The sequence below is a fragment of the Triticum urartu genome, chromosome 3, assembly GCF_003073215.2.
Source record: "Triticum urartu cultivar G1812 chromosome 3, Tu2.1, whole genome shotgun sequence".
Lineage (NCBI taxonomy): Eukaryota > Viridiplantae > Streptophyta > Magnoliopsida > Poales > Poaceae > Triticum > Triticum urartu.
In genome coordinates this window covers 609,329,199-609,354,872 of record NC_053024.1, presented here as the reverse complement: position 1 = coordinate 609,354,872, position 25,674 = coordinate 609,329,199, and the positions used below count along the sequence as shown (strand labels likewise).

Genomic DNA, 25,674 nt, shown 5'->3' with positions numbered 1-25,674 from the left:
GCCACTTGGGAAGACAAAGTGACACTACGCCAGAAGTTTCAACGTGTGCCGGCTTGGGGTCAAGCCGCTTCTAAGTCGGGTGGGATTGTCAGCGAGCAGGAGAAGCGCGAAAACGGGTTTCAAGCATTGGGCCGGCCTAAGCGACAGCCTCGCTTGCCCGCTCGGCTGGCTGGACCGGAGTGGGCCAAGTAGGACGTAGTACTTATATGTGTGGAGGGTTGGTGAGAGGGTAGGAAGGAAGAAACGGCTAGTGGCTGGCGTGTGTTGCGTGTGTGCTCTACCTCCTGAGGAAGACGACTCTCTCCTCCCTTGTGATCACCCCTTTGTAGCTCGAGATTTTGAAATCAATGGTATAATCTGAACCCTAGCCTTCACAGCATAGAACCGGCCCGAGCTCCGCCTTGGACATGGCCATGGCAGTCGTGGCCGGATTCGAACGGGGTGGGCGGTTGGATCACGTATTCGAGGAGGGGGGGGGTAGGTGCACATGTAGCTAGACGAGCTCGGACGGAGTAAGCACAAAAATGGACAGACAGCTATTCAATCACATAGCTTCCAGAAGGTCAGCGGTCGATCGCCACGCCAAGATCCCCTGCCGTATAGATGCGGACACGCGGTGAGGTGAGGTCAACTGGAAGGAAGGAATGAAGGTGCATCACGCTATTATTAGGAATTACGGATGGGGCGGCAGTTTGAATGATCACTACGTACTACTAACAAATCAGGGACTACTACATCCCGATGAATCCATATATAATCCGATAGTAGTGTCATACTGCTGGTACGACTTTTTTTTTATTATCTCAATTTCCTTGCTGCCCAAGCTTGTGACTCGCATGTTCTTCCTTTTCTATGCGCCGCCGCGATCGATCGTGTCATGATTCGCGAGGCCACACATGTCAAGTAGCAACAGCTACCAGCTAGCTAGCAGGCGACATATATCCACGGAACATATAGAAGGCAATTCAAAGCCATAGGGAGAACCTAATTAAGAGGCCGATCGGAGGCATGGGAGGGAGGGGGAGGGAGCAAGGCGGGGAGAGGAGCGACGTCGACGGCGGACGAGAGGACGGAGCTGACGACGGACATGGGAGGAGGCCCGCGGCGCCGCGCGTGCCGCTCTACCGGATGTTCGCCTTCGCGGACAGGACGGACGCGGCGCTCATGGCGGTGGGCGCGGCCACGGCGGTGGCCAACGGGATGGCGCAGCCGCTCATGACCTTCATCTTCGGCGACGTCATCGACGCCTTCGGCTCCGCCGCCTCGTCGCGGGACGTCCTGCACAGGGTCACCAAGGTGCGTGCGTGCGCGTGTATGCGCGACCGTATTTTTCATGTTTGTATGATATGACAACCGTAGAGCGAGCGAGGAGGCGTAGGAGAATTGAGAGTCCTGAGAAGGTTTGATTTTGATTCCATTCATCAACAGCTTCAAAGTTGTGAGTTCTAGTAATATTTCAGTTAGACGCACTAGTGTTATGAGATGGTGTATTGATGCATGGTTTGGTGGTAGTCACAAATTCTGAGATTTTGTATGGCCAGACGTTGGCATCTCAGGAGAGAAACAAGTAACAATAGCATCAATTAGGAGCGGGAGTCCTATTTTGCTTCCGTGCTCAAAGTTTGGTTAAAAGAAATCAGAATTTTTTTGAATTTTGTCCAATGAGCTCGGGATGAACAGTAAAATAAAAAAAATTGAAACAAAATTCTGATTTTTTTACCAAAGTTTGACAAATGTTTTGTATGCGTGACAAATTTCATCACGAAATGACATTCATGGAAGTCATGACAGAAAAATGAGCACTCCAAATTACTTTCAAAATAACATTTTTGGAGCATTGTTTTTTTCCACGACTTCCACCAATATTCTTGGTAAATTTTGCAAACACATAAAACATTTGTCAAAGTTTTAAAAAAAATCTTTTTTTTATTTTACTGTTCGTCAAGGAGCATCTTAGCTCGCAAGCAGATAATATTCCACATACGGCCAATTAGGAGCGCTATTAGTTCTTCTTCAATGAATGGTATCTTAGGACTTGCGTACAAGAGAGTGGGCTAGTCTATTCTTTTGTGACCATTGACTTTTTTGCTTTGCTATATATTCAACTTCGAGCTCCGCACTTGCAGTTACATCCCTCACCCTGGAATTTCAAAATCTAAACACGAAAGTATGTACCGGGAAAAGATCTACCATTCAACACTTCTTAAAGATCCATGCAAACTTTTGGATGTATATTGATGTAGTGTGGTACAAGAAGCAATACAAGAGAATAGTAATGGTGCATGTCACCGGAAATCCGTTCGTGCTCCCGAGAGCACGCGCTCCTGCACGCGAAAAAAATATTTAAAAGTGTGAAAAAATTAAACAAAAATTTGGCGCATACATCTCGATATTATATGTGTGCACGTCAAGTTTCAAAGAAAAACCGATATTTTTTGTGGCTTGTGTAAAAAACAAAAAGATGTCTTGCGAAAAGCATTTTTTAACACCAAATTTTTATCTTTTTCACACGCGGCACATAAGTTATCGGTTTTTCGCGAAACGACTTTGTGAACATATACAATATCGAGATGTACGTGCTAAATTTTTGTTTGAATTAATTTGACATTTTAAATTATGTTTAAAAAACATTTAAAAAATCAGGAGCGCGCTCCCATGTGCCAAAACGTCACTCTCGCATCTACAGAAATCCGTTGGTGCTCCCAAGAGCACGCGCTCCTGCACGCGAAAAGAATATTTTAAAGTGTGAAAAAAAATAAACAAAAATTTGGCACATACATCTTGATATTATATGTGTGCACGTCAAGTTTTTAAAGAAAACCGACATTTTTGTGGCTTGTGTAAAAAGACAAAAAGATGTCTTGCGAAAAGCATTTTTTAACACCAATTTTTTGTCTTTTTCACACGCGGCACATAAGTTGTCGGTTTTTCACGAAACGACTTTGTGAGCATGTACAATATCGAGATGTACGTGCTAAATTTTTGTTTGAATTAATTTGACATTTTAAATTATGTTTTAAACACATTTAAAAAATCAGGAGCACGCGCTCCCATGTGCCAAAACGTCACTCTCATCTATCTATGCTTTCTGTTCAATCTCTCCCCATAAGGGCATCTCCAATGGTAACCCGTAAATTTTCTCCCACACCTGTCCACGGACAGGAGGAACCAGTCTGCAAACATGAATGCGTGGGGCCGACATCCAACCATAGCCGCATACTTCTGGCCTTCCTCTTCTTCTTTAATCCGTACGATCAAATAGCCGCACACATAGAGTTCATACGTTCAAATAGCTGCATGCAGCACTAGTTTAAATTTAAAAAAGTTCAGATATTACATCCCAATATTGTTGTCCCCTTTAACCGCTCATTGATGCTCAATACGATCTCCCTTCGGTTGCTTGTGAGTTGGTCGATGCCAAATTTGTTGATGCATTTGAATAAACTCCTCAAATGTGACCGGATTCTGGTCCGAAAGTTTGATAGGATCACCCATGTTCTCAAATTCTAGAGCTGCAACATCATCGTCACCCTCATCCTCGACAATCATGTTGTGCATGATCACATAACATGTCATCACCTCCCATAAGGTCCCTGGGTCTCATTGTTTAGTAGGTCCACGAACAACTTCAAAACAGGCCCGGGGAACTCCAAATGCCTTCTCAACATCCTTTCTAGCTGCTTCTTGTCTTTGGGCAAAGTGAGCCTTCTTCTGGCCAACTGGATTAGAGATGGTGCTGACAAAGGTAATCCACGAAGGATAGGTACCGTCAACCAGATAGTAGCGCATGTTGTACCCATGTCCATTGACAGTGTATAGTTCGTGGCAAGGAGGGGCTTTTCCTTCAGTCAGCCTCGCAAACAACGGTGATCACTGCAGCACATTGATGTCATTGTGAGACCCAGGCATACCAAAGAAAGCGTGTCAAATCCAAAAATCATGTGATGCAACTGCTTCAAGAATGATGGTGGGCTTCTTAACATGACCCTGATATTGTCCTTGTAAAGCCTTCGGGTAGTTCTTCCATTTCCAATACATGTGGTCAAGAGATCCAAGCAAACATGGCCACCCTCTTGCTTCTGAGATTGCCAAGAACCTCTCAGTGTCTGCCACAGTTGGTTCTCTCGGGTACTGAGGTCCGAACACCTTGATCACAACAGTTGCAAACCTGATCATGGCATCTTTGCATGTGCTTTTAGACATTCGTAGGTACTCGTCCCATGAATCAGCGGTCGTGCCATATGCAAGCATCCGTAGTGCGGTCGTGCACTTCTGGTAACCAGAGAAGCCAATTGTTCCCATTGCGTCCTTCTTCAAGATAAAGTAGTCGTCATAGGACCCAACTCCATGGTACAAACGATCGAAGACAGTCTTGCGCATTCGAAAACGTCGGCGAAAATGGTCAGCAAAGAGTGCATCCGAGGCAAAGTAGTCGGCCATCAGTGTCAGATGGTCCCGCACACTGTTGCCGTTGAGCACTCGATGACCCTTGATCGAGCCCGTAAAATTGAGAACATGCTCCTCCGCATGCTCCGCGTCTTTAAGGACCACTTGCATCATCGTTGTCTCATCAGAGTACTCCTTCTCGTTGGACGATCCATCGGTCGACTCAACATAGTGCTCGTATATGTACTCCAAATCGGAATCCATAGCTAGAAAGAAGAAGCGAACATAGTTTTTAGCTCCGTTAATTCATCGAACAGTTGTCGGGCATGGTGAGTATAGCATTAGCGGATGGTACCTGACAGGGTAATCGGAGGACAAGGTTGAATGGCGACGGAGGAGAAGCGGGGTGAAGCCTGACTGGAATACTAGAGACGGAGACGTAGAATTCCGTTAGGGGTGTGGTGTGGCATGGCGGGCAGGGTGTGGAGCGGCGGTGAAGGCAAGATAGAAAGATGGAAGGAGAGAAAATAGGGAGGATGGAGGCGTGGGGTCCGTGAAGGGTTTTGGGTGGGCCGGAGGTGTCGGAGTCCTATGTGTCTGGTGTCCCGAGTCCCCCAATGCTCCCCCATGTTTGTCTCCGGTTTGAGGGAGAAAGTACGGCCGTGTCACGGACCGATACAGAGCGGCGTTGGATGGCTTCCGCGGTCCAGACGGATGCAGGCGGTTTGCGGGTCCGCCTTGGAGATGCCCTAATATAACAAGAGCAACATTTTATATTTCTAAGTGACATTTTAAACCAGTCATATATTTAAAACCAAAAATATGTTTTACATTTCTTTATATATTTGAATTCCCAGAGACAAGATAAATTTGGATACATTTCAAAGTTGTTTAATTTTCACTATTTCAATTTGACATTGATAGTTGTGATTGTGAAATTTCACTATTATATTTCGGTCTCACATTAACTGAAAATATACTCATAAGTAACTAAAATAAATGTTTTGAAATATATATTTACAACATCCAAAAATAAATGTTATTGAATTGTATTGTTAAAATTGTACTGAAACTGAAATATGTGCATGTTACTGAAATGTATGTGTTACTGAAGTGATTTCGTATTTCAAAAAAATGGTCTGGTAATTGAAATTCATATGCTTACAAAGTGATCTGGTAGTGAAATGCATCTTGTAAGAAAGTGATCTGGTATTGGAATACATCTCATATCGAAACGCAGCTTGCACTGAAATTTATCATCTGTATTTGACTTTTATGTCATTGAAATGGATGTGATACTAAATTTTATTGAAATGTATATTTAAAACTGTACTGAAATTGAAATATGTGTATGTTATTGAAATGGGCGTGGTATTGAAAATGGTTTGGTAATTGAAATTAATCTGGTATTTGAATTCATATGTTTAAAAAATGATTTGGTAGTGAAGCATCCGGTATTGAAATGCATCCGCTAACAAAGTGATATGGTACTAAAATGCACCTCATTACTGAAATATATGGCATTTTTTGAAATTTATAGGGACCTTATTATTGAAATATATTATATATAAAGTTGAAAAGTATCCGGTAACAAAGTGATTTAGTAATTGAAATGCATCTGGTAACTATGTTATTGAAATGTATGACATAAAGTGAGCGTAACACAAATAACAAATACAATATTACTTTCTGAGGCCAATACTTGTAGAAGACACAAATGACAAATACTTAGTTTTAGTTTGTCTTCCCAATCAATACTTTCATTTCTTTATCATAGCATAAGAGAGCGAAAAAATTGTAATTCCAATGCTACTGTAGACCTCATCCTTCTAATGGATCCATGACCATGTACGGTCTCCTAACTAATGTACACCCTCTTGTGTTTCAATATACGACATGGTGTTTCACTATAAATCTAGCAAAGGACCTAATATGACCGTTTAAGATTCTCCAACCCTGTCGCATGGAAATCTCTCATTGTATTTTCTCTCTCTTTTTTAATTTTGAATCACCCAACGAATTACAGGACACCAACGTCTTTCAATCTCCTAAGCCGATTTCATAGCAAGGCACAAGCATTGTGCTATCAACACTTGTAGTTGGGATAGTGTTCTTTGTCCTTTTATCTAATTTCTAATCAAAATTTTCTTGTTTTCAGGTGATCATTAACTTTGTTTATCTTGGTATTGGAGCAGGACTTGCTTCAACACTTCGTGAGTGCCTTTTGTATGCAATAAAATTGAGAAATATGTGTGTTAAAAAAATAGACATATGTCTGGACAGAAATTGCTTTATCTTTTTAATTAGGAATAGTGAAAATGCCCCCCCCCCCCACACACACACACACACAAATATGCCCAGAAAAATATCCCTGGCCCATGAAAGCTTCCAAATCGTTTCTAAATGTCCATACCACCATAAAGTCAGCCTAAATATGGAGTAGATAAAGGGCAATCTGGACATGCACTCCATGTGAGCTCCAGACCACACGTGACCCCAGCTATAGCCATTTTCACCTCTCATTTCTTTGTCTCCTATCTATCCTCATCGAAGACGACACCATGTTGCACGTCTTCCTCGCCTCACCCCTCCCATCCTTTCCCTCGGTGGGCTCGTCCAAATTGCAGAGCGGACCCACCATACAGATGCAACAAAAGCATATTGGATGGGTTTGTTGTGGGCCGTGTGATCAAACTATGATCCAGCAACCGTGAATGTTGTCGATGCGCGAAGAGTTATCAACCAACTTTTTTCAAGTGTTTCCTTTTATTGAAACCTTGAGTAGTTTAAGGTCTTTTTGGTTCTATGCTTTGGATTGCCACATTTTGTCACACATTTTTGCTAATTTGCCTAAGATTAGTTTAGCAAAATAAGAGCCATAAGTTGGCAAGTCTAAGGGAATCATGCCACACATTTTGTCTGTATGTAATGTGTGGCCCTAGTGTGGCTTGCCTAAAGTGTGACTTGAATCAAACACCCACCTCAGTTGATCAGACTTGCCTAATCTTAGGTGTGGCAACCTTTGACAAATTTAGTCTCAAACCAAACTGTCTCCAGTGTGCTACTCACTCCATTCACAAATATATTTCTGATTTGAAGGTACATAAACGCATCTTAGTCTGTCTGTTGCTCATTTCAATCCATAGTACTCCCTCTATAATATAAGAGTGTTTTGACATTATACTAGTGTAAAAAATGCTCTTATATTATGAGACGGTGTAAAAATGCTCTTATATTATGTGACAGAGGGAGTAGCATATATCAAAATATCTAAAACAACTTTTTTCTTTGGGCGATGATAGGCGCCGATGCGCCGGCACAAATTTGGGCCGATCGCTGCCCATCCGCCCGATTCGGACGCGCTCAGCCGTTCGATTGGGTTTCCTTCCCCGTGTCTTCTTCTTCCCCCACGCTCGCACCTCCATGAACAAGCACACAGCGGGCCTCGAAGCACCACCCCGCACGCTCGTCCGTCGTAGCACTAGTCGTCGGTTGACGGCCTCGGCGTTGTCTCATGTCTTTCTCGTCGGATCCACGCATGCAGCAACTTTCACCCGCGGTTGTAGCTTCCTCGTTGGCGGTGGCAGCTCCGGTAGCGCTGGTTGCCGGTCACAGCACCCCCGGCGACGAGCTCATGAAAAGGTGATCTCCTTTGGGTTTGTTGGTGGCAACAAAAATATCAGCGAGTAGTAGCAAAAAATTGTGCTGGTTCCAGCAATAAAAGCTCATCGGTGCCGCCACCCCGTCGCCATTGAAGCAAAATAGATCACCAGTTGTAGCTTTTGTGATTGCCGATTGCAGCAAAAACAACTTCTGGTCCAGCTCGGGGCTTCTTTGGTAATAGCAAAAAACCGACAACGGTTGTAGTTTTTCTAAACGCTAGTTGCAGCTCTGCCGGTGACTAGTTGCAGCTTCTACGGATGCCCGTTGCAGCTTTCTCGACCACAGCCATAGCGAAAAATGCTATTGTCAGGGGTTCCAACTTCTACGCCTCCCGTTCCAACATTACAAGAACACAGTTTCAACATCTTTCGGACACGGTTCCAACATCGCCAGAACACGATTCTAGCATGGCACCCTCGCAACTCCTCCGTCCATCGGCTGTAGCTCTCAGCGTGGCCGGTTGCAGCTCCAGCGTGGCAGGCAGAACTCCGTGGTGCGGATCTGACCGAGGACGGCCGGACCGGCTGATTCCCATGGCAGCGGCACCCTGGGAAGCCTCCGGCGGTGACGGTTGACCATGGCGGCGGGGTCCCTGAGAAAAAGGAGAGAGAAGGAGAGGGGGAGACGCGCTATTGACCGTGTGGCACGTGCGTAGACAAGGCGTCGGCCGACCAAGCCTAAACGTTTCCCTTTTCTTTTGAGGGAATATTCAAAAATCTTATATTCATGAATGGATCGAGTAATTGTTTAGAGCATGGTTAATAGAAACGCCGGCTACCGGTTGTATACATGTGCCATGTCAACAATAGCCTTTATAAAAGTAGGCTCATGTAATAGGCCGGCTCTATACCAGCTGTTGCATGATCAAAGTAATCAATGCTTGCATGCATGGGGAGAAAGTAAAATACAATTGATTGGATTGTGAGACATAGGAGACTGTGAACAGCAGGGCTAGCGCTGGCTTTGGGCTGCAAGCGAGCTGCTATTTCTCGCGTCACGTGGTGCAGCTAGGCGACTGACCAAGCGCCCGCTTCCTTCTCTCTCGTATTTAGGGTCCATTCTGCAATGCTCCAGCTCTAAGCTTCCTCAACTTCACAAATGAAGCTGAGGCGAACGCTCTAACTCCTAGAAGCTGGAATTGAGAAGCTAGCGATTTGTCTTAGAGCCTGTTCTAAACTCCTCCAACTCCAAACTTCTCTAATTCCCAGCCTGAAGCAAGCCCGAACGCCGTAGCTCCGTGAAGCTGAAATCCAAGAAGCTATCGTGGGCTGTAGTTCATTTTTCTGAAGCGAGACATTCCTAGCTCCACGTTTTGGTGAATCTGGAGTTCGGGTTATTTACGGCCGTAATGCCACCGCCCAAAAAAACGTTTCGATCAGCTCCTCCTCCCTCGATCCCGCACGCACCCACTCGTCACATCTCCCCTCTCCCTCGTCCCTCCTCTCGAACCCTCGCCGCCGCCGTTACCGCCGCCACGCCCGGCTGCCCCCGTCGCCGGCCCGATCCTCTCCTCCGACTACAGATCCGGACATCCAAGGCTGTTTCCCGCCGGATCCCGTCGTCGCCGCCGCCCGTCGCGCCTGCTACAAGGAACTGCAACCCCATGGCTCGGAGCCCCGACGTCATTGACGCCCGAGAGAACCTCAGAGTCAGGAGCAGCACCAAGACGACCACGCCCCTTCTCTTCTTCCCCTTCCCTTCTCTTCTTCCCGAGCCAAGAGCCGCTGTGAAGCCTGCCGAGCCGCCGCCTGTCTGCAGTTCCGCCCGAGATGGGCTCCTTCAGCCAGCCCAACGTGCCAACCAGCAGGCCTTCAGCCCCCAGCTGGGCTGCCAGCTCATCCAAGCGCTGGGAGAAGCTGCTGTAGCTCCAGAACGTTTTTTTGTTCGCCACCTGAAGCAAGAAGCGACCCAAGAAGCTGGATATGGAAAGTTTTGAAGAAGCTAGATGGTTTTAGAACAGGCCCTTAGTGTAAAAAAGGAGAAGATGGGGAAGCAGCTCTTTTCCAGATCCGTGAAAGGAAGAAGTTGGAGTTGAGGACAAATTACGCTGGGTTGCCACCGCCAAGTGACTCTCAGCGTACCGGTTCAAGTTTCTTTGCCGAACTCCCTCTCGCATGCGTTGGCAATTTGTATTGGGCCCCAACCTGGCCTGCCAATCCCGTCAAATGGGCTGGCAGCCTCGTGCGTATCGACCGAAAGCGGAAGCTGAGTTGCCGAACGCTTTCCAAGTCGCCACCAGAAGCGAGTCGTGCGAGAAGCTGAATTTAGGAAGTTTTGGAGAAGTTAGGCAGTTTTAGAACAGGCCCTTACTCTCCTCCAGCTCAGATTTTTGCTGATGTGGGATGCCTTGCAGCCTGCTGAGTAGGACTATTGTACCCCCTCCGGTCCTTTTTACTCTGCACATTGGATTTGCCGAAAGTCAAACTTTGCTAAGTTTGACCAAATTTATATTAAAAATTATTAGCATCTATAATATCTAATAAATATAATATGAAAATATATTTCAAGATGAATCTAATGATATAGATGTTGTTATGTGAATGTTTATATTTTTTTATATAAACTTGGTCAAAGTTGAATGAGATTGATTTCGGACAAACCTAATATGCAGAGTATGGAGTACCTGCTCTTAGGAGTCAGGACCAGAGGGGTTTATAGCGTCTTTACCAATGTATTAAAATCGTATTTACCGAATTAACGGAATCGCGAGCCTCTCAAGGCGGGCCAGGCCGCCCGCAACGACGCCGGCACCACGGCGGGGGGGAGGCACTGCTCCGGTGCTGAGGCAGAAGCACAGCGGCCGGTGGCTCGGTTCGAGCTCCCCGAGCACGCGCGCACGTCGATCTCCCCGCGCGGTCCACCGAGCCAGCCGCCCGCCCTCCGCCCGCCGGCGCAGCGAGCGGACGCACGTCCCCGAGCCCCGAGCTCTCCAGCAGCCGCACCATGAACCGGAGCTCGCCGCGCCCGGGCGGCTGCTAGCGCGGGCTCTTGCGCAGTGCGTGCTTGAGCTTGTGATGTAGGCTGCTGCTACCTGCTAATAGTGTGCTGCTGCTGATGCGTGCCTGATGCTGCTGCACGAGCGCGTGAGCTGTGTGCTGCTGCTGCTGTTGCATGCGAGGGTGGTGTTGCTCGTCGCTGGACGGAGAGCGCTGCCGTCCTGCCGCCGCGTGTGTGCATTCTGTATCTGGGGCGCTCCGCTACTTCCGGGGCTGTGCACGCAACGTGTTCGGTGAAATGTCTGAAAAAATGGGGAGTGCCATTGTCTACCCGGATAAATGGGGGAGAGGGGCGGACATGTCCGGGCAATGTCCGCAGAAAAATGGGGGGACAAATTTGAGGTTTGTGGTTGGAGATGCTCTGACTCCCTGGCTGCTTGTTCCTGAAAAAACAAATGTTGCAATACTGTTGTCCAGAGTAAATTTTATTTTTGAGAAAACGCAGATGCTTTGTGTCTTAAACTCTCAATGTACTGCTATGAATGAGATGGTTCAGAATACGAGCCTAAGAGTTAGATCATCTAGAGTAACTTTAAGGGTATTACTCAAAGCATCCTTCATTTGATTGATCAGTTTGATGTTTTGATAGAGGTATCATGCTGGACAATTACTGGAGAAAGACAGGCAGCACGAATCAGAGCTATGTATCTCAAGGCGATTCTCAGACAGGACATTGCTTTCTTTGACAAGGAAATGAGCACTGGACAAGTTGTTGAGAGGATGTCTGGGGACACATTCCTCATTCAAGATGCCATTGGAGAAAAGGTAGGCTGTTTTATCACAAGGAGTGCTTGTGACACATTATTCAAAGCATTGTTAGATGCTATAATCTTACAGCCAATATGCATAAGCTTGTATATAAAAAAGCTCTTGTCATTCATTTTGTCACTGTAGATGACCGATCTCTTTGACCAATATGGGAAAGTGTGTGTATTTCCTGACATTGAAGGTGGTATAATGATTTTACATTCTTTTATGTGCTAACCTAACAGTATGTTCACGAACTAGAAGCTAGCTCTTTAGAAAAGATTGGTAGCTGAAAGTCATAGAGAAAATAAATTGTCGTATTTTTTTACTCAAAATGAACCTATGATATGAGTCTGGGCTCAGCTCTGTTATACGGACAACACATAATTTTGCACCTGTCTTCAGTCGACAAGTAATGGGTGCACACTGCATTCACATGGATCCATATTAATAATAAGCAACGAAATACCAGTTTGATAGACTTGCAGAAATGAAGACCCACTCAGTCAATTGGATATATAACATGAACTTGCTACCAGACATTGCAAAGCTTAGTCCATTAACCTTCTGTATAAGTATCTAATAATAACTAGGATTCCATTTTATTTTAACACTTTGCTATACATTTTTCTCATAGGTTGGCAAGATCATACAGCTCCTTTCTACCTTTTTTGGAGGCTTCATTGTTGCATTTGTGAGAGGATGGCTCTTGACACTTGTTATGCTCTCAAGCATCCCTCCAGTAGCCGTGGCTGGTGCTATTGTGTCAAGGATGATGACAACGTTGTCCACTAAAATGCAAGCAAAATATGGTGATGCTGGAGACATTGTTGAGCAAACTATTGGGACCATTCGAACGGTGAGTGCTAGTGGATACATGGTCTACTTCGTTTGATGCCCATGACCATGCGAGTCAAAGTTTTACACATTTGGCCCTTATAAGGTGTGATGACAAAATTTTATGAAGGTTCCATTTTTGGGGGGCTTTCTAAGCCATTTTTAGCCAAAGTTAGAACAACTCATCTGGCCAATTTGGACGCCAATATTTTGTGGAAGTCTATGTTTGCCTTCTGTTTTCCTGTTCTTTGATTTGTGGCCCAAACCAAATAGAAATTATGCTTTATTTTTGGTATTGATTCTTGTGGTCACTATTCTCTTCTTATGCTTATGCTTTGAAGGTTGTCTCATTCAATGGTGAGAAGCAAGCTATAACAACATATAACAAGTTCATAAGAAAAGCATATGAGTCTGCTCGTCGAGAAGGTGCTGTCAGTGGCCTTGGAGTGGGTTCAATAATGGCAATCTTGTTTTGCAGCTATGGGTTGGCAGTTTGGTATGGATCTAAATTGATAGTTGACCGAGGATATAATGGTGGCATAGTTATTACTATTATAATGTCCGTCATGGTTGGCGCAATGTAAGTTCCGTACATTAGTCCTTACCACTTTAATATTCTGAGTACATACTTAAAACTTGTTTCAGATGTTGTTGAAGGGCGGAGATTATAACTAGGGGTGCATTTTTTTAGAGGAAAAAGCAGGACTCTGCTGCGTGCATTTTATTGATTTTTCAAAATAATGTATACAGAAAAAATAGTTCAAAAAGATAAAAGAAAAGAACTACACAATACATCAACAACAAATATCCTGGGGAGCAAGCTATCTAAAAGAGTTGACCCAGGCCTCAAAATCAATATACTTCTTTCTGTGAGCTCTGAAGATAATCCATTTGAGCTCCTCTTTGAATCTAGGGGTGCAATGTTGAGAGCATTATTGGTGGGCTTTAGATTTTTGAATGAACTTTCTTGAGTACTGGGTCATTTTATTCTTGAATTATATGTGGTTAAGAATGACTTCAAAGAACATTATATCTGATAAGTGGCAATTTAGACATAGTTAGATTAATAGATGATTACTGTGCCACGTTTCCCCATGGACGTGCCTCTCCGTGTGTCATGTGGGCATATGACATATGATGCTAGAAGGTCACGGCTGCCGCACCAGACCAGCCCACAGTTCTCCGAAGGATGTAACATCATGCTTGCTAATTTGTTTCTGATAAGGATGTGGGATCCGTAAAGCAGCAGTCAAACTTTCAAACATAGTATGTCAAATAGGGTCTTCCATGTCTGTTTTCGAGATCTTCTGGTTTCTGACTCGAGTTGTGTCTCTTCTGCAGGTCCTTAGGTCAGGCAGCACCATCAATAACAGCTTTTGCACAAGGTCAAGGAGCAGCATATAGAATGTTCAAGACAATTGAAAGGCAACCATGTATTGATGTATATAACACCACAGGTATCATATTGGAAGACATCAAGGGTGATGTTGAACTGAAGGATGTCTACTTCAGCTATCCTACCAGGCCTGAACATTTGGTATTTGATGGATTCTCCTTACGGGTACCAAGTGGAACTACAATGGCACTAGTTGGAGTGAGCGGTAGTGGAAAGTCAACTGTGGTCAGTTTGGTGGAGAGATTCTACGATCCACAGTCTGGGGAAGTCTTGATAGATGGAGTTGACATTAGAAGAATGACTCTTGGGTGGATAAGAGGAAAAATCGGTCTCGTCAGCCAAGAACCAGTGTTGTTCTCGAGTACGATCAGAGAAAATATTTCCTATGGGAAGGATGGTCTTAATCTCGAAGAGATCAGAAGAGCAATCGAGCTTGCAAATGCAGCAAACTTCATTGATAAACTGCCAAATGTACAGTGCGAAATTAAGATGTACATAATGTTAATTCTGTTGCTAACTCACTCATGATTAATTAAAAGTATGTATATTTTGTGAAACATTGCAGGGTCTTGAGACAATGGTTGGGGAACGTGGGATTCAGCTGTCTGGAGGGCAGAAGCAAAGAATAGCAATTGCTAGAGCGATTATAAAAAACCCTAGGATATTGCTACTTGATGAAGCAACCAGCGCGCTGGATATGGAATCTGAGAGGGTAGTTCAAGAAGCTTTGGATAGGGTAATGTTAGAAAGGACTACAATTATTGTTGCGCATCGCCTAAGCACAGTAAAGAACGCTGATGTCATATCCGTCCTACAACACGGGAAGATTGTGGAACAAGGTATGTCATATGAGAATTGACAACTTCTGTATTGGATGTACATACTCCGTTTCAAAATAGATGTCCTGACTTGCTACTTGATCTGTGAATTTGGAGCAGGTTCACATGTACAACTGGTGAACAAACCTGAAGGTGCATACTCTCAGCTGATTCATCTGCAAGAGACTCTGCAGGTAGCAGAAGCCCCTAACGTCGATCCTGATGCGATAATAATGGAAAACAGTTTTGGCTCTAGGTTGTTCACAAGGAAACCAAGAAGCCAAGGCAGCTCCTTTAGGAGATCAACCAGTAAAGGCTCCTCTTTTGGGCACAGTGGTACACATCCTTACCCTGATCCATGTGATCCCATGGAATTCAACAATGATCAAGACCTAGAGGAGAGTGCAGATAAAATATCTAGTGACAGAAAGAAAGCTCCAATCGGCCGACTCTTTTATCTGAACAAACCAGAGGCTCCTGTTCTTGCTCTTGGTTCGATTGCTGCTGCAATGCACGGGGCTATTTTGCCTGTATATGGCATATTGATTTCAAGTGCAATAAAGACGTTTTATGAGCCGCCAGCAGAACTACTCAAGGACTCGAGGTTCTGGGCAAGCATGTTTGCCATGCTGGGTGCTTGTGCACTTGTTCTGATTCCAATAGAGTACTTCTTGTTTGGATTAGCAGGTGGGAAGCTTGTGGAGCGCATACGGTCGCTGACATTCCGAAGTGTCATGCACCAGGACATCAACTGGTTTGATAAACCTGAACACTCTAGGTCTGTGTTTAGTCTTTTTCGCATCATGATGTGTTGTCACAAATCTTCCTTTTGCCCTAACAGTTAGTATACAGATTTTTTTAAGAATATTCATTCATGCTAACTAGCTTGAGCAGTCTTCTTACAATTTTTATCAATACTAAGATTAATCCATCTGGCATTTTCAAATAAAAAATTGTGAAGAGTTATACTTGTCAACTAGTGCAATATTCTACAGATTAACTTAGACAAGTTTCAACTTTTGTTCTAGTGGAGCAATAGGTGCAAGGCTATCGACTGATGCTCTGAACGTGAAGCGGCTTGTAGGAGAAAATTTAGCACTTAATGTCCAGACTATATCAACCATCATAGTAGGTTTCACAATAGCTATGGTGGCAAACTGGAAGCTGGCATTGATTATCACAGTGGTGGTTCCATTGGTGGGTTTCCAAGCCTATGCTCAAATGAAGTTCCTGAAAGGTCTCAATAAAAACGCAAAGGTGCATGCTGTGAATTAGCAATTACTTTTATTCATTTTTCCTCAAAAACAACACCAACAAAATGACCAATGTTCATACACGTATTCGTCAGACGGAGAGTTGTTTTGTCTAATAGTTTGGTGGGATGCAGTTAAAGTACGAGGAAGCAAGTCATGTAGCAACCAACGCCGTTGGAGGAATCAGAACTGTGGCGTCGTTTTGCGCAGAGCAGAAGGTGATGGATGCCTATGAAAAGAAATGTGAATCTCCAACAAGGCAGGGAGTGAGGGAAGGTGTTGTTGGTGGCTTGGGATTTGGGTTCTCGTTCCTTGTGTTCTACCTTACTTATGCTCTCTGCTTCTACGTCGGTGCAAAGTTTGTTCATGGAGGAACGGCAACATTTCCTGAGGTGTTTCGGGTACGAGCACATTATTCTTATTCAGAACTTGAGTGTTGATTGTTCTAACCTCGTATTTTTGTTAACTAATCCACCGATTCTCAGGTCTTCTTCGTATTAGTTTTGGCGGCTAGTGGGATCTCACGAACAAGCGCAGTAGGTGCAGATAGCACCAAGGCTAGTGAATCGGCCATCTCCGTGTTCGAAATTCTTGACCGTAAGTCCAAGATAGATTCCAGCAGCGAGGAGGGCATGGTGGTTGCAAATCTCAGGGGTGACATTGAGTTCCAGAATGTGTGCTTCAGCTACCCCTTACGCCCAAATGTTCAAATATTCACTGATCTGTCCTTGAGCATTCCTTCTGGAAAGGTTACTTTCTTTCTATGTCAACTTTTTTTTGACAACCTTCTTTCTATGTTAACTAATAAGTATGCTAGCTAGTACGAAGGTTAATCTGGTGACACTATCTTTACAGACGGCTGCCCTTGTTGGAGAGAGTGGAAGTGGAAAGTCCACTGCCATTGCGCTGCTCGAGAGGTTCTACGACCCGAGTTCAGGCAGGATCCTTTTTGATGGCATTGAGCTTCCGGCCCTCAAGGTCAGTTGGCTTCGGCTGCAGATTGGGCTCGTGGCGCAGGAGCCAGTGCTGTTCAACGACACCATCCGCGCCAACATAGCCTACGGAAAGCAAGGGGAGGCCTCCGAAGAAGAGATCGTGGCTGCAGCCGAAGCAGCCAACGCGCACCAGTTCATCTCCGGGCTGCCCGACGGCTACAACACCGTCGTCGGCGAGAGGGGAATCCAGCTGTCCGGCGGGCAGAAGCAGCGGGTAGCCATCGCGAGGGCCGTCGTCAAGGACCCCAAGGTGCTCCTGCTGGACGAGGCAACGAGCGCTCTAGACGCGGAGTCAGAGCGTGTGGTGCAGGAGGCACTGGACCAGGTGATGGTCGGGAGGACGACTGTGGTGGTGGCGCATCGCCTGTCGACTGTGAGAGGCGCCGACATTATCAGCGTGGTGAAGAACGGGACGATAGTGGAGAAAGGAAGGCATGAAGAACTGCTGCGGATCAAGGATGGAGCCTACGCTTCCCTTGTCGAGCTTAGCTCCACTTCAAGATAAGATACTCATCTTTCTCTACCAGAAAATTCCATGGAATGAAAGGCCAGCAATTCAGTGTATTTGAGTTTATAGGCCAGTTAATGTGGGTGTAGGATCTTTCCTTTCATTTTAGTAGATGGGTATCTGCAGACAAGCAGATGCAATCAGACAAACTGTATGCAAATAATTACTGATTGTCGTTCAAGCGAGGATGCCGATGAAGCTTTTCCAAAACACGGCAATAAGAAGAAATTATTTGCCTGATCAGAGTATAAGAACATGAGTTAGAACTCTGGGCAACCTATTCCCTTGGAAATGTAAGCTTGTGGCTATTTTAATATGTTCAGTTTCTTGGGCTGCCTGTAGTTTGCTGGACCTTTATGGAAGTCCAGAAATGTTGCTTTGCTTTGCTCTGTGTTCAAGTTTCCAGCCTTTTTGCAGCACTGGCACCCGCTTGCTAGGCAGCGGGACATGGAGTGGCTAAGGGGTGTGATCAATGCTCTCATTACGGTCGAACGCCGCCTTGCTTAGGCTCCTAGCCTGCGTGTCGTCTACTCCGTGGAGCCTTGTATCATTTTTTTGGCATGTCTATGCTGTTGCTTCAGCAATTCTTCTATTTTTCTTTGTGCACTTAAACTCTAGTGATCTAAACGCTCTTATATTTCTTTATGGAGAGAGTATATAAAGTGAGGCAAAAACCCGTTTCAAGGGGTAAAAGGATTTGGTCGGTCTGCGACGAGCATCGTGAGTTTGCTTTGTGTGCGCTTGAAATACTGGGGCCTGAATCTGAACAAAATAAGAAGTGAGGACGTTTACAAAATTATAAGTCAGCTCTATTGCCAACTTGTTCTCCAAAAGAATCCCCTCAGATCAAATTAGTGATCATGATTAAAATAGGATTGTCTGATGTAGGAGAAGCGGCATACAAATCCTGGTAAGCCAAATCAACTGTATGGTAATGCGATTATAGTGGACAGTCAAATACGGCAAGCTCAAAAGCTGCAGTTACATCACAAATGGCTATACCACATTTACAAATCTGGCATGTAGTCAAGATATTGAAGAGCATGTCACAGGTACAACGACACTGACTTGGTAAAACAGAAGCCTACGAAATGTAATGCTGGAAATTCAAAGTGCGTTGATTTTTGTCAGAAAACTACCATCAGAGCTGCAAAGATCCCTGCGTTAAACAAGAATGTACTCTTAACAAGTCAAACTAGTATAGGCGTCATATTTCATAGGTCATGCACCAGAACCTAGCTGCTCAACCTCAACCAGGAGTCTGCATTCCCAACCGAACTTACATTCATATACCTGTTTCAAAATTGACGCAGAGTGTTGTCTCCAAGCTCCATACATCTAAGTTGCCAAGTTGGCATATAAAAATATGTGAACTTTATCCCACTTCAATACTTTGGTACATTTAACAGATAAATGTCTCTACAGAACATTATCTTGCTGGGCATGCAAAGCAAGTATCCTTGAATCAGAGATACACATATAACATTCATAAGTCACGAAATAATTAGAGAAACAGAAACAGAAAAATCACATCTACGCAGCTAGCCTGCGTAAGACAGAGTTATCTTATCAGGATGTACTGTGAAACTATTATCTCCATAAGTGCAATGTTTTTTTTTTGCAGGAACATAAGTACAATACTAACCACATGTATCTACCACGTGGACGGCACAATAATGTTAGGAATGATGTTAGCATTCAGCTCTTCAGCTTAGCCATTTCCAATGATGAGATGGGGACCTGGCATCTTCAGTAATGAGGTGGAGGAATATAATTGGAGGTATCATTACTCATGACATCACTGTTTACAGCTGTTTTCACATGATTTGCTTATAACCATATTGATGTACTTAAATACTGCTACTTGCAGCTTTGCAGATGTTCTCAACATGGTTAATTGGCACAAAAGCTATTTTAAGTGATAAGCTCATAAAAACACAAGTATATTAATGAAACATAATCATGCAGTCGCTTCTGTCTGTTGATACTGACAGAAGGCAAAGGAGGGTTGCCTTTTCTTTTTCTGAAAACAAACACTGCTCTGAGTTCATCATGGTCAACCAAGCATTCTCGCTGGAGTAGGCAAACCAAGATGTTGAACGAACAAGATACAATGCATTGCATGATTTTACGGTTAGCAGCCCACTACATATCCAGTCATAACAGGCCAAATATTATCAGACAATTAGATACACAGAAGTCAAAAACACCGAGAAATATCCCCTTGTTCAATTTGCTACGGCTTGAGATATACACTTGGATAATAAGAACGTTTAAGGACCAAATACAAATCGAACAGTACACTTAAAGAAAGTTATAAGAACAAAACCGATCCATAGTATAAATAAAGACACCTAAAATCAACAATAAAAATCTCTAATAATATACATGTGCACACACCATATCTGTGGAAAATATGAACTAAAAGAATCTATGACAAAGACATGTAGAATAGTAGAGTTACAGGTGCCACCGCCTCACCGGTCCTTTTGCTCACCGAATCAATCGACGAATCTATGATTTGCCGCCGGCCGCGGGGCGGCCGCTGTCGTAGTCGACGATCTCGTCGTCGGTCATGGATCGGGAGTGCTGGACAATGGAGCGGCCGATGGAGTTGATCCAGTCCTCCTTCTCCTTGTCGGAGTCGGCGACGAAGTACATGGTCTCGCCCGGGGTGGAGAGCTCGAAGGCGAACTTGCGGTTGAGCACGTCCTCGGCGCCCTTGACGGTGAGGCAGGAGGCGACGGCGATGACGCCGCGGGGCACGGACGCGCGCGTGACGGACGAGTCCTTGAACCAGAAGATCTTCCCCTGCTTGAGCACGAACCACCGCCGCCGCCACGTCTTGATGTACTCGCCCTGCTTGTCCAGCCACCCGCCGCGCTCCGGCTCGCGCCAGAACTCGATGCCGTCCGTGGCGTCCGCGGGCGGGGCGCCGGTGCCCATCACCGCTCGCCACAGGCTCGCCGCCATGAGATGCGGAGGGATTTGGGGATCGGGTCGGGCGGATCGGGAGAGTTCGTTCGGTTGGTTTTTTCCCCTGGTTTTGACGGAACGGGACGGGCTGGGGGTCGGACTGTGTACCGAACTGATGATTTGTATCGGTGTATCTGCGTTGCTCACGTGGATAGAAACAACTTAAAAGGCAACTCAAGAAAATTTAAAGAGAGTCATCGCAGAGAGAGAGTCTCCAGGTTTTTTTTTTCTGCCTTGTAGCATCTTCAATGCGGACCCTTAAACATCCGTAGCCGTCGCGGCCGTGCGATGTCGGGATGTGTTTTGCCATTCAAGACGGGTATACATCGGTTTACTGACCAGTCTGAACGTGTTTTTTCCGCAAATCCAAAATGAAATGAGGCCTTTGCGGGCGTGCGGGTCGCTGCACTCGCGCTTTTCCATCGAATGCATGCGTCGCTTGCCGTGTCATATTCATGCCGGCCCAGAGTATGCAAACGGCCGGCAGTGATGCCGTGCGATGTGACCGAGTGTGAGGGCAGCGCTGATAGACGCGACTTCTCGGGCGTCGTCGCTTCAATGTGGACGCCGCGTCCTTAGCAAACCAACTCCAACAGTTGTGCCGCATTGAAGCGGGCTGAATGCCCATTCGACTGGACTGGTCATGACTATTTAAGCCGTGCGCCGGCGATGCACATCCGCACTTCGTCCTCTTCGAGCCCCTCCTCCTCTCCGTCCTCTCGGAGCCCCTCCAACTCCAACAGCGATGTCGAAGTCTTGGTTCTCCATGCAGGTAGGCGCTGGCGGTGGCATCTCTTCATCAGGCGGTTCCTGGCACCGCCATCCTCGCTCTCTGGGCCCCTCGGCATCCACGCGGCCAGCTCCTTCGGCAAGGAGGAGGACCAACGGCAGCAACGGTGGTCCCGTCTCCTCCCAGAGGCAGCTCTATCGGACGAAGAATTTGTCTGTCGGATGGGGTTGGCGCCACCATCGCCGGTGCATGTCAAGGAGGAGCCACCCTCCCCGTTGTGGGTCCACGTGAAGCAGGAGCCGACATCCCCACTTGGATCAAGGTGGAGCCTGTGTTACCCCGTGCAACCGCGGCGTCCACATCGCATGTCACGTCAATGAGGAGCCCTTGTCCCATCCACGCCCTCACGCGCAACCGTGACGTCCAGATCGGACGCCACGTCAAGGAGGAGCTCGTGTCGCCGCCGGCACACAACAGGTATGCCCGCATTGACGGGCCCGCGCATCCGCCACCGTCGCCCCATCACGGAGGAGCTGCCGCCCGTGATCACGAAGGCACGAGACTGCATCCTCCACTACCTCGAAGGAGGAGGCGGTTATGGCGGTCCCTCGGGTTCGAGGGCCATCGTGTCCGAGGAGGAGTGTGTGGTGAGGCAATAGGCGCAGTATGACTGGTGCAACGCCGCTAACCGCTCTACGTTCGCTAAGTTTGATGTGGCACCGGAATCGGTCCACAATGATCCGGACCTCGCCTCGCATGGGCCTTCGACCGCTCCATCACCACCACGGAGACGGCCGCCAAGCGCCGGCGCCGACTTTACGGCGAGGAGTGGTCGCTTAGCGACTCCTCCGCTAACTCTGGCAGGGGCAAGGCATCTGTCAGAGCTCTGCGGGCGCCGTCTGCATTGGCCACGGCGATCCTCCGCACCATGCAGGAGGAGGCCCAGCGGCTCCTCCGTGAGCGGCAGGCAGCTACCGGACACAACTGTTGCGGCCCTCCAGCGCCCTTCCGCCGCTGGAGGGACGACAGCGAAAGCATGAATGGTGACAACGCTGCGATAGGCAGGACGACCATGTGTATAAGGTGGTCAATCGTCCGGTATAGGGTCTAGGGTTTTTTCTTCTAGTTTTTAGTTAAATGGTCAAAATATCGACTGATTTTGTGTAAATTATGTCTGACCTTTAATGAAATCCGACTTGTTTGATAAATTTCATTTGGTTTGTTAATTTTGTTTTGAAATGAAAGTGGATAGCATTGGATGACCGTCTCCCACATCCATGTCCCCAGACCGCTCCCTCCCTCGGTTCGCGAACGGATACGGTGTCCAATTTGCAAGTCAATGTTGGAGATGCCTTATCCACTCTTTCTATCCAAGGCATTGACTTGTCTACTGGGAGTATTTTTTACATCTACTGGTAGTTGTTGTTGAAAAAAAACTAGAGAAAAACTTCCAATATTTATCAAACATCATGACAACATAAAAGAACACAAGAAGCGATGAGCCAAAGACGTGTCGTTATCGTTGACCCTCCCTCATCAGAGTCGGACAAACCTAGGCAATCGAGAAGTCGTCATGCTAAGGTCCTAAGACCACTGCACTAGATCAGAAGGATCCAACTTGTAAACACACAAACATCGACGAACAAAGACTGGATCAAGTGGATACACACATCAATCCCACATGATCTGTCAAAAACATACCTTCACACGCACTCTGACGATGCTAGATGATGATGACAATATACTACTTATATGATTAAGTGTATACATATGATATTAATTCCCTTGGCATTATTTAAATCTTAAGTTATACCATCTCGTGCTATTAAATAAAGGATTAAAAGGACAGGGTTTCATTTAAATTTGCTCATCATCTTTGTCACATTCATCCTACTTTTTCACATCTCTACACATCACAAAAATGACTTAGTAAAATTTATTGTAAATTTATTTTGAAGAATACATCAATGACGTATCATATTTTCTATAGTAGAAGGCGAGTTATAATTACAAGAAACCATTAACAATGCGAACATACACGGCGACACGCCGACACCAACACACTACACATGGCCTACTCTCCCACGAAAGGATCTAAACCTCCTGCTCCAAACCCCGCGCGCAGCATGTCCACCGTGTGAAAAATTTCATCCCATGTGGTTCCTGCAGGAGCGGCGAGTGGGAGAACAATGGAGTTGATCCACTCCTCCTTCTGCTCCTCGGAGTCGGCGGCGAAGTACATGGTCTCGCCCGGGGTGGAGAGCTCGAAGGCGAACTTGCGGTCGGGCACGCCCTCGGCGCCCTTGACGGCGAGGCAGGAGGCGAGGAAGATGACGCCGCGGGGCACCGACGCGTGGTCGACGTCCGAGTCCTTGAACCAGAAGAGCATCCCCTGCTTGAGCACGAACCAGCGCCGGCGCCACGCCTTGCTGTGCTCCCCCTGCTGGTCCAGCCACCCCGCGCACTCGGGCTGGTGCCAGAACTCGATGTAGTCCAGGAACTCCGCGTCCGCGGCCGGGGCGCCGGCGCCCATCGCCTCTCGCCACAGGCTCGCCGCCATGAGTTGTGGTGGGATCTGGGGATCCGGTCGAGCGCGTCGGGAGATTTATTGGGGACAGCTCGTTCGTTAGGTTGGGTTTCCCCCCTGGGCCCTGCTTTTAACGGAACGGGCCGGGCCGGAGTCGGACTGTGTGCTGTACAACCGAGCTGGTCTGTATCGGTATCGGCATGGGTATAGAAGGACGCCGACAACAGTTTCAATCATCGCAAAAAATAAAATTAAAAAAAAAAGACAAAGACAAAGAGCGAGTCGGGGCGTCTCTCCTCGTTCACCTTGCCTCTGGAAGGCATTTATCTCGTCTAATGTGACTTTGTATTGAATTTTTTCGCGTGTGAAAAAGACAAAATCTAGTGTTAAAATATGCTTTTCACAAGACATTCTTTTGTCTTTTTTACACAAGTCACAAAAATTGTTGATTTCTCGAAACTTAACGTGCACACATACAATGTCGAGATGTATGTGCCAAATTTTTGTTTGAAATTTTTTCACACTTTGAGTTTTTTTTTGATGGCAGGAGCGCGAGCTCCCATGTGCCAAAGCGAATTTCTGAAGATCGGAGTATACGTATTTTGTTAGAAATAAAGATTAGTTACACGGTAACAGTTACATGAAAATTTTCATATGTTTTGTTTACATATAAAAATCGCTAGTCTGGGTCCTTGTTGTTGCATTAAACAAAAATAATGTAATTCAGTTCTTGTACAACTCAAGTACTTCATACATGCTTAATTATTTTGGTAGGAAAGATTTCTTATTTCTAATTAAGAAACAATTATACATTCTACAGTATTAAAATTAATAGAAGAATCTAGAAAGATGGTACATGCTAAATTGTCCAACATATAATAATATATTCTGAACCTAGACTTATGCCTTCGCCTAATACAGAGGGCAGAAGGATTAGCTATGCAATGAAGATAATCTGATATGTAGCGTGTGTTATGAAGAAACAATGGACAACACACAATGTGTATCCTCACTGTGAGAAACGTCATCTGATTTCATTGGCTAAAAAAATCAGAAAATATTACTTACCTTCATCCGGCATTAGTTGACGCTCAAACTGATGTACCTTGCACCGAAATACATCTAGATACTCTCTTTGGTCATTTTTACTCCGCATATAAATTTGTCTGAACTCAAACTTCATAAAATTTGACCATATTTATATGAAAAAAATAGCAACATCTATAATATATGCTATAGTTATACAATATGAAATTTTTAATTCATGACGTATGTAATGATGTTGATTTCATATTGTGAACGTGGATATTTTGTTCTATAAAAAGTTGGTCAAGTTTACGAAGTTTGACTTCAAACAATCTTATATACGGAGTAGAAAGGACAGGAGGAAGCACATCCGTTTGAGCATAAACTAATTCTGGACGCAGGGAGTAGATAACTTCAACTGAAAAAATCATTAAAGTGTTATATAAACATCAAAGTAAGCTGGAATCCAAGTCCCTTATGGTTGTGCTAAATCTCAGCTGACTGAGATTTAACAAAGTCTCGGTAGACTGAGTTTTAACAAAGTCTAAGTCCTTCTCGTCAGATTTGGCACAGAGATTTGGGCTGAAACTTTTTTCTTTTGTATGAACTATGTACTAGTACAAATGCATGTGCGTTACACCGGGCAAAAAAAGGGGGCACAACCTGTTTCATGTGCCAAAAAAAGTGTATTCCTCAAAACATTATTGCGCAATAAATAAAGTTTGTGGTTAGCTTAGAAAAAAACCTACTTCATGTGCCATTGTGCATCATTTTCTATATCCATTTTTAATAAACGTCGATGATAAGGTAAAACAT

The 25,674-nt window shown here is 45.5% G+C and overlaps 3 protein-coding genes across 5 annotated transcripts; 1 reads left to right on the top strand and 2 right to left on the bottom strand.

The window, feature by feature from the left end:
• The first annotated feature begins 821 nt into the window (after positions 1-821).
• On the top strand, positions 822-17,842 carry LOC125545323 (ABC transporter B family member 4-like). Of its 3 annotated transcripts, XM_048709228.1 has the most exons (12): positions 822-1,296; positions 6,545-6,599; positions 11,635-11,810; positions 12,430-12,651; positions 12,971-13,209; positions 13,971-14,496; positions 14,591-14,864; positions 14,964-15,621; positions 15,872-16,100; positions 16,231-16,497; positions 16,582-16,845; positions 16,952-17,842. In XM_048709228.1, exons 1-12 carry the CDS (start codon positions 1,009-1,011, stop codon positions 17,594-17,596), a joined length of 3,843 nt encoding a protein of 1,280 aa, XP_048565185.1. In that variant the 5' UTR covers positions 822-1,008; the 3' UTR covers positions 17,597-17,842. The 3 variants fall into 3 exon arrangements, with proteins under 3 accessions (XP_048565185.1, XP_048565188.1, XP_048565186.1); XM_048709231.1 differs by lacking the exon at positions 6,545-6,599 and having other exon boundaries at positions 1,166-1,296; XM_048709229.1 differs by lacking the exons at positions 822-1,296; positions 6,545-6,599 and adding an exon at positions 10,724-11,387.
• Positions 17,843-19,802: 1,960 nt separating this feature from the next.
• On the bottom strand, positions 19,803-20,699 carry LOC125545324 (pleckstrin homology domain-containing protein 1-like). Its single transcript, XM_048709232.1, has one exon. The coding sequence runs from the start codon at positions 20,570-20,572 to the stop codon at positions 20,114-20,116; it is 459 nt and encodes a 152-aa protein (XP_048565189.1). The 5' UTR covers positions 20,573-20,699; the 3' UTR covers positions 19,803-20,113.
• A 2,532-nt stretch (positions 20,700-23,231) lies between these two features.
• Positions 23,232-23,920, bottom strand: LOC125548833 (pleckstrin homology domain-containing protein 1-like). The gene has a single exon (XM_048712366.1). The coding sequence runs from the start codon at positions 23,863-23,865 to the stop codon at positions 23,380-23,382; it is 486 nt and encodes a 161-aa protein (XP_048568323.1). The 5' UTR covers positions 23,866-23,920; the 3' UTR covers positions 23,232-23,379.
• Between the last annotated feature and the right edge of the window lie 1,754 nt (positions 23,921-25,674).

What these genes read in the sequence shown, in the direction of transcription:
- LOC125545324 (XM_048709232.1), bottom strand. Translation starts at nt 20,572, where the DNA reads ATGGCGGCGAGCCTGTGGCGAGCGGTGATGGGCACCGGCGCCCCGCCC.
- LOC125548833 (XM_048712366.1), bottom strand. Translation starts at nt 23,865, where the DNA reads ATGGCGGCGAGCCTGTGGCGAGAGGCGATGGGCGCCGGCGCCCCGGCC.
- LOC125545323 (XM_048709228.1), top strand. Translation starts at nt 1,009, where the DNA reads ATGGGAGGGAGGGGGAGGGAGCAAGGCGGGGAGAGGAGCGACGTCGAC. An exon ending in GATAAACCTGAACACTCTAG is followed by an intron (nt 15,622 to 15,871) that starts GTCTGTGTTTAG and finishes CTTTTGTTCTAG; the next exon opens with TGGAGCAATAGGTGCAAGGC. An exon ending in TGAGCATTCCTTCTGGAAAG is followed by an intron (nt 16,846 to 16,951) that starts GTTACTTTCTTT and finishes CTATCTTTACAG; the next exon opens with ACGGCTGCCCTTGTTGGAGA.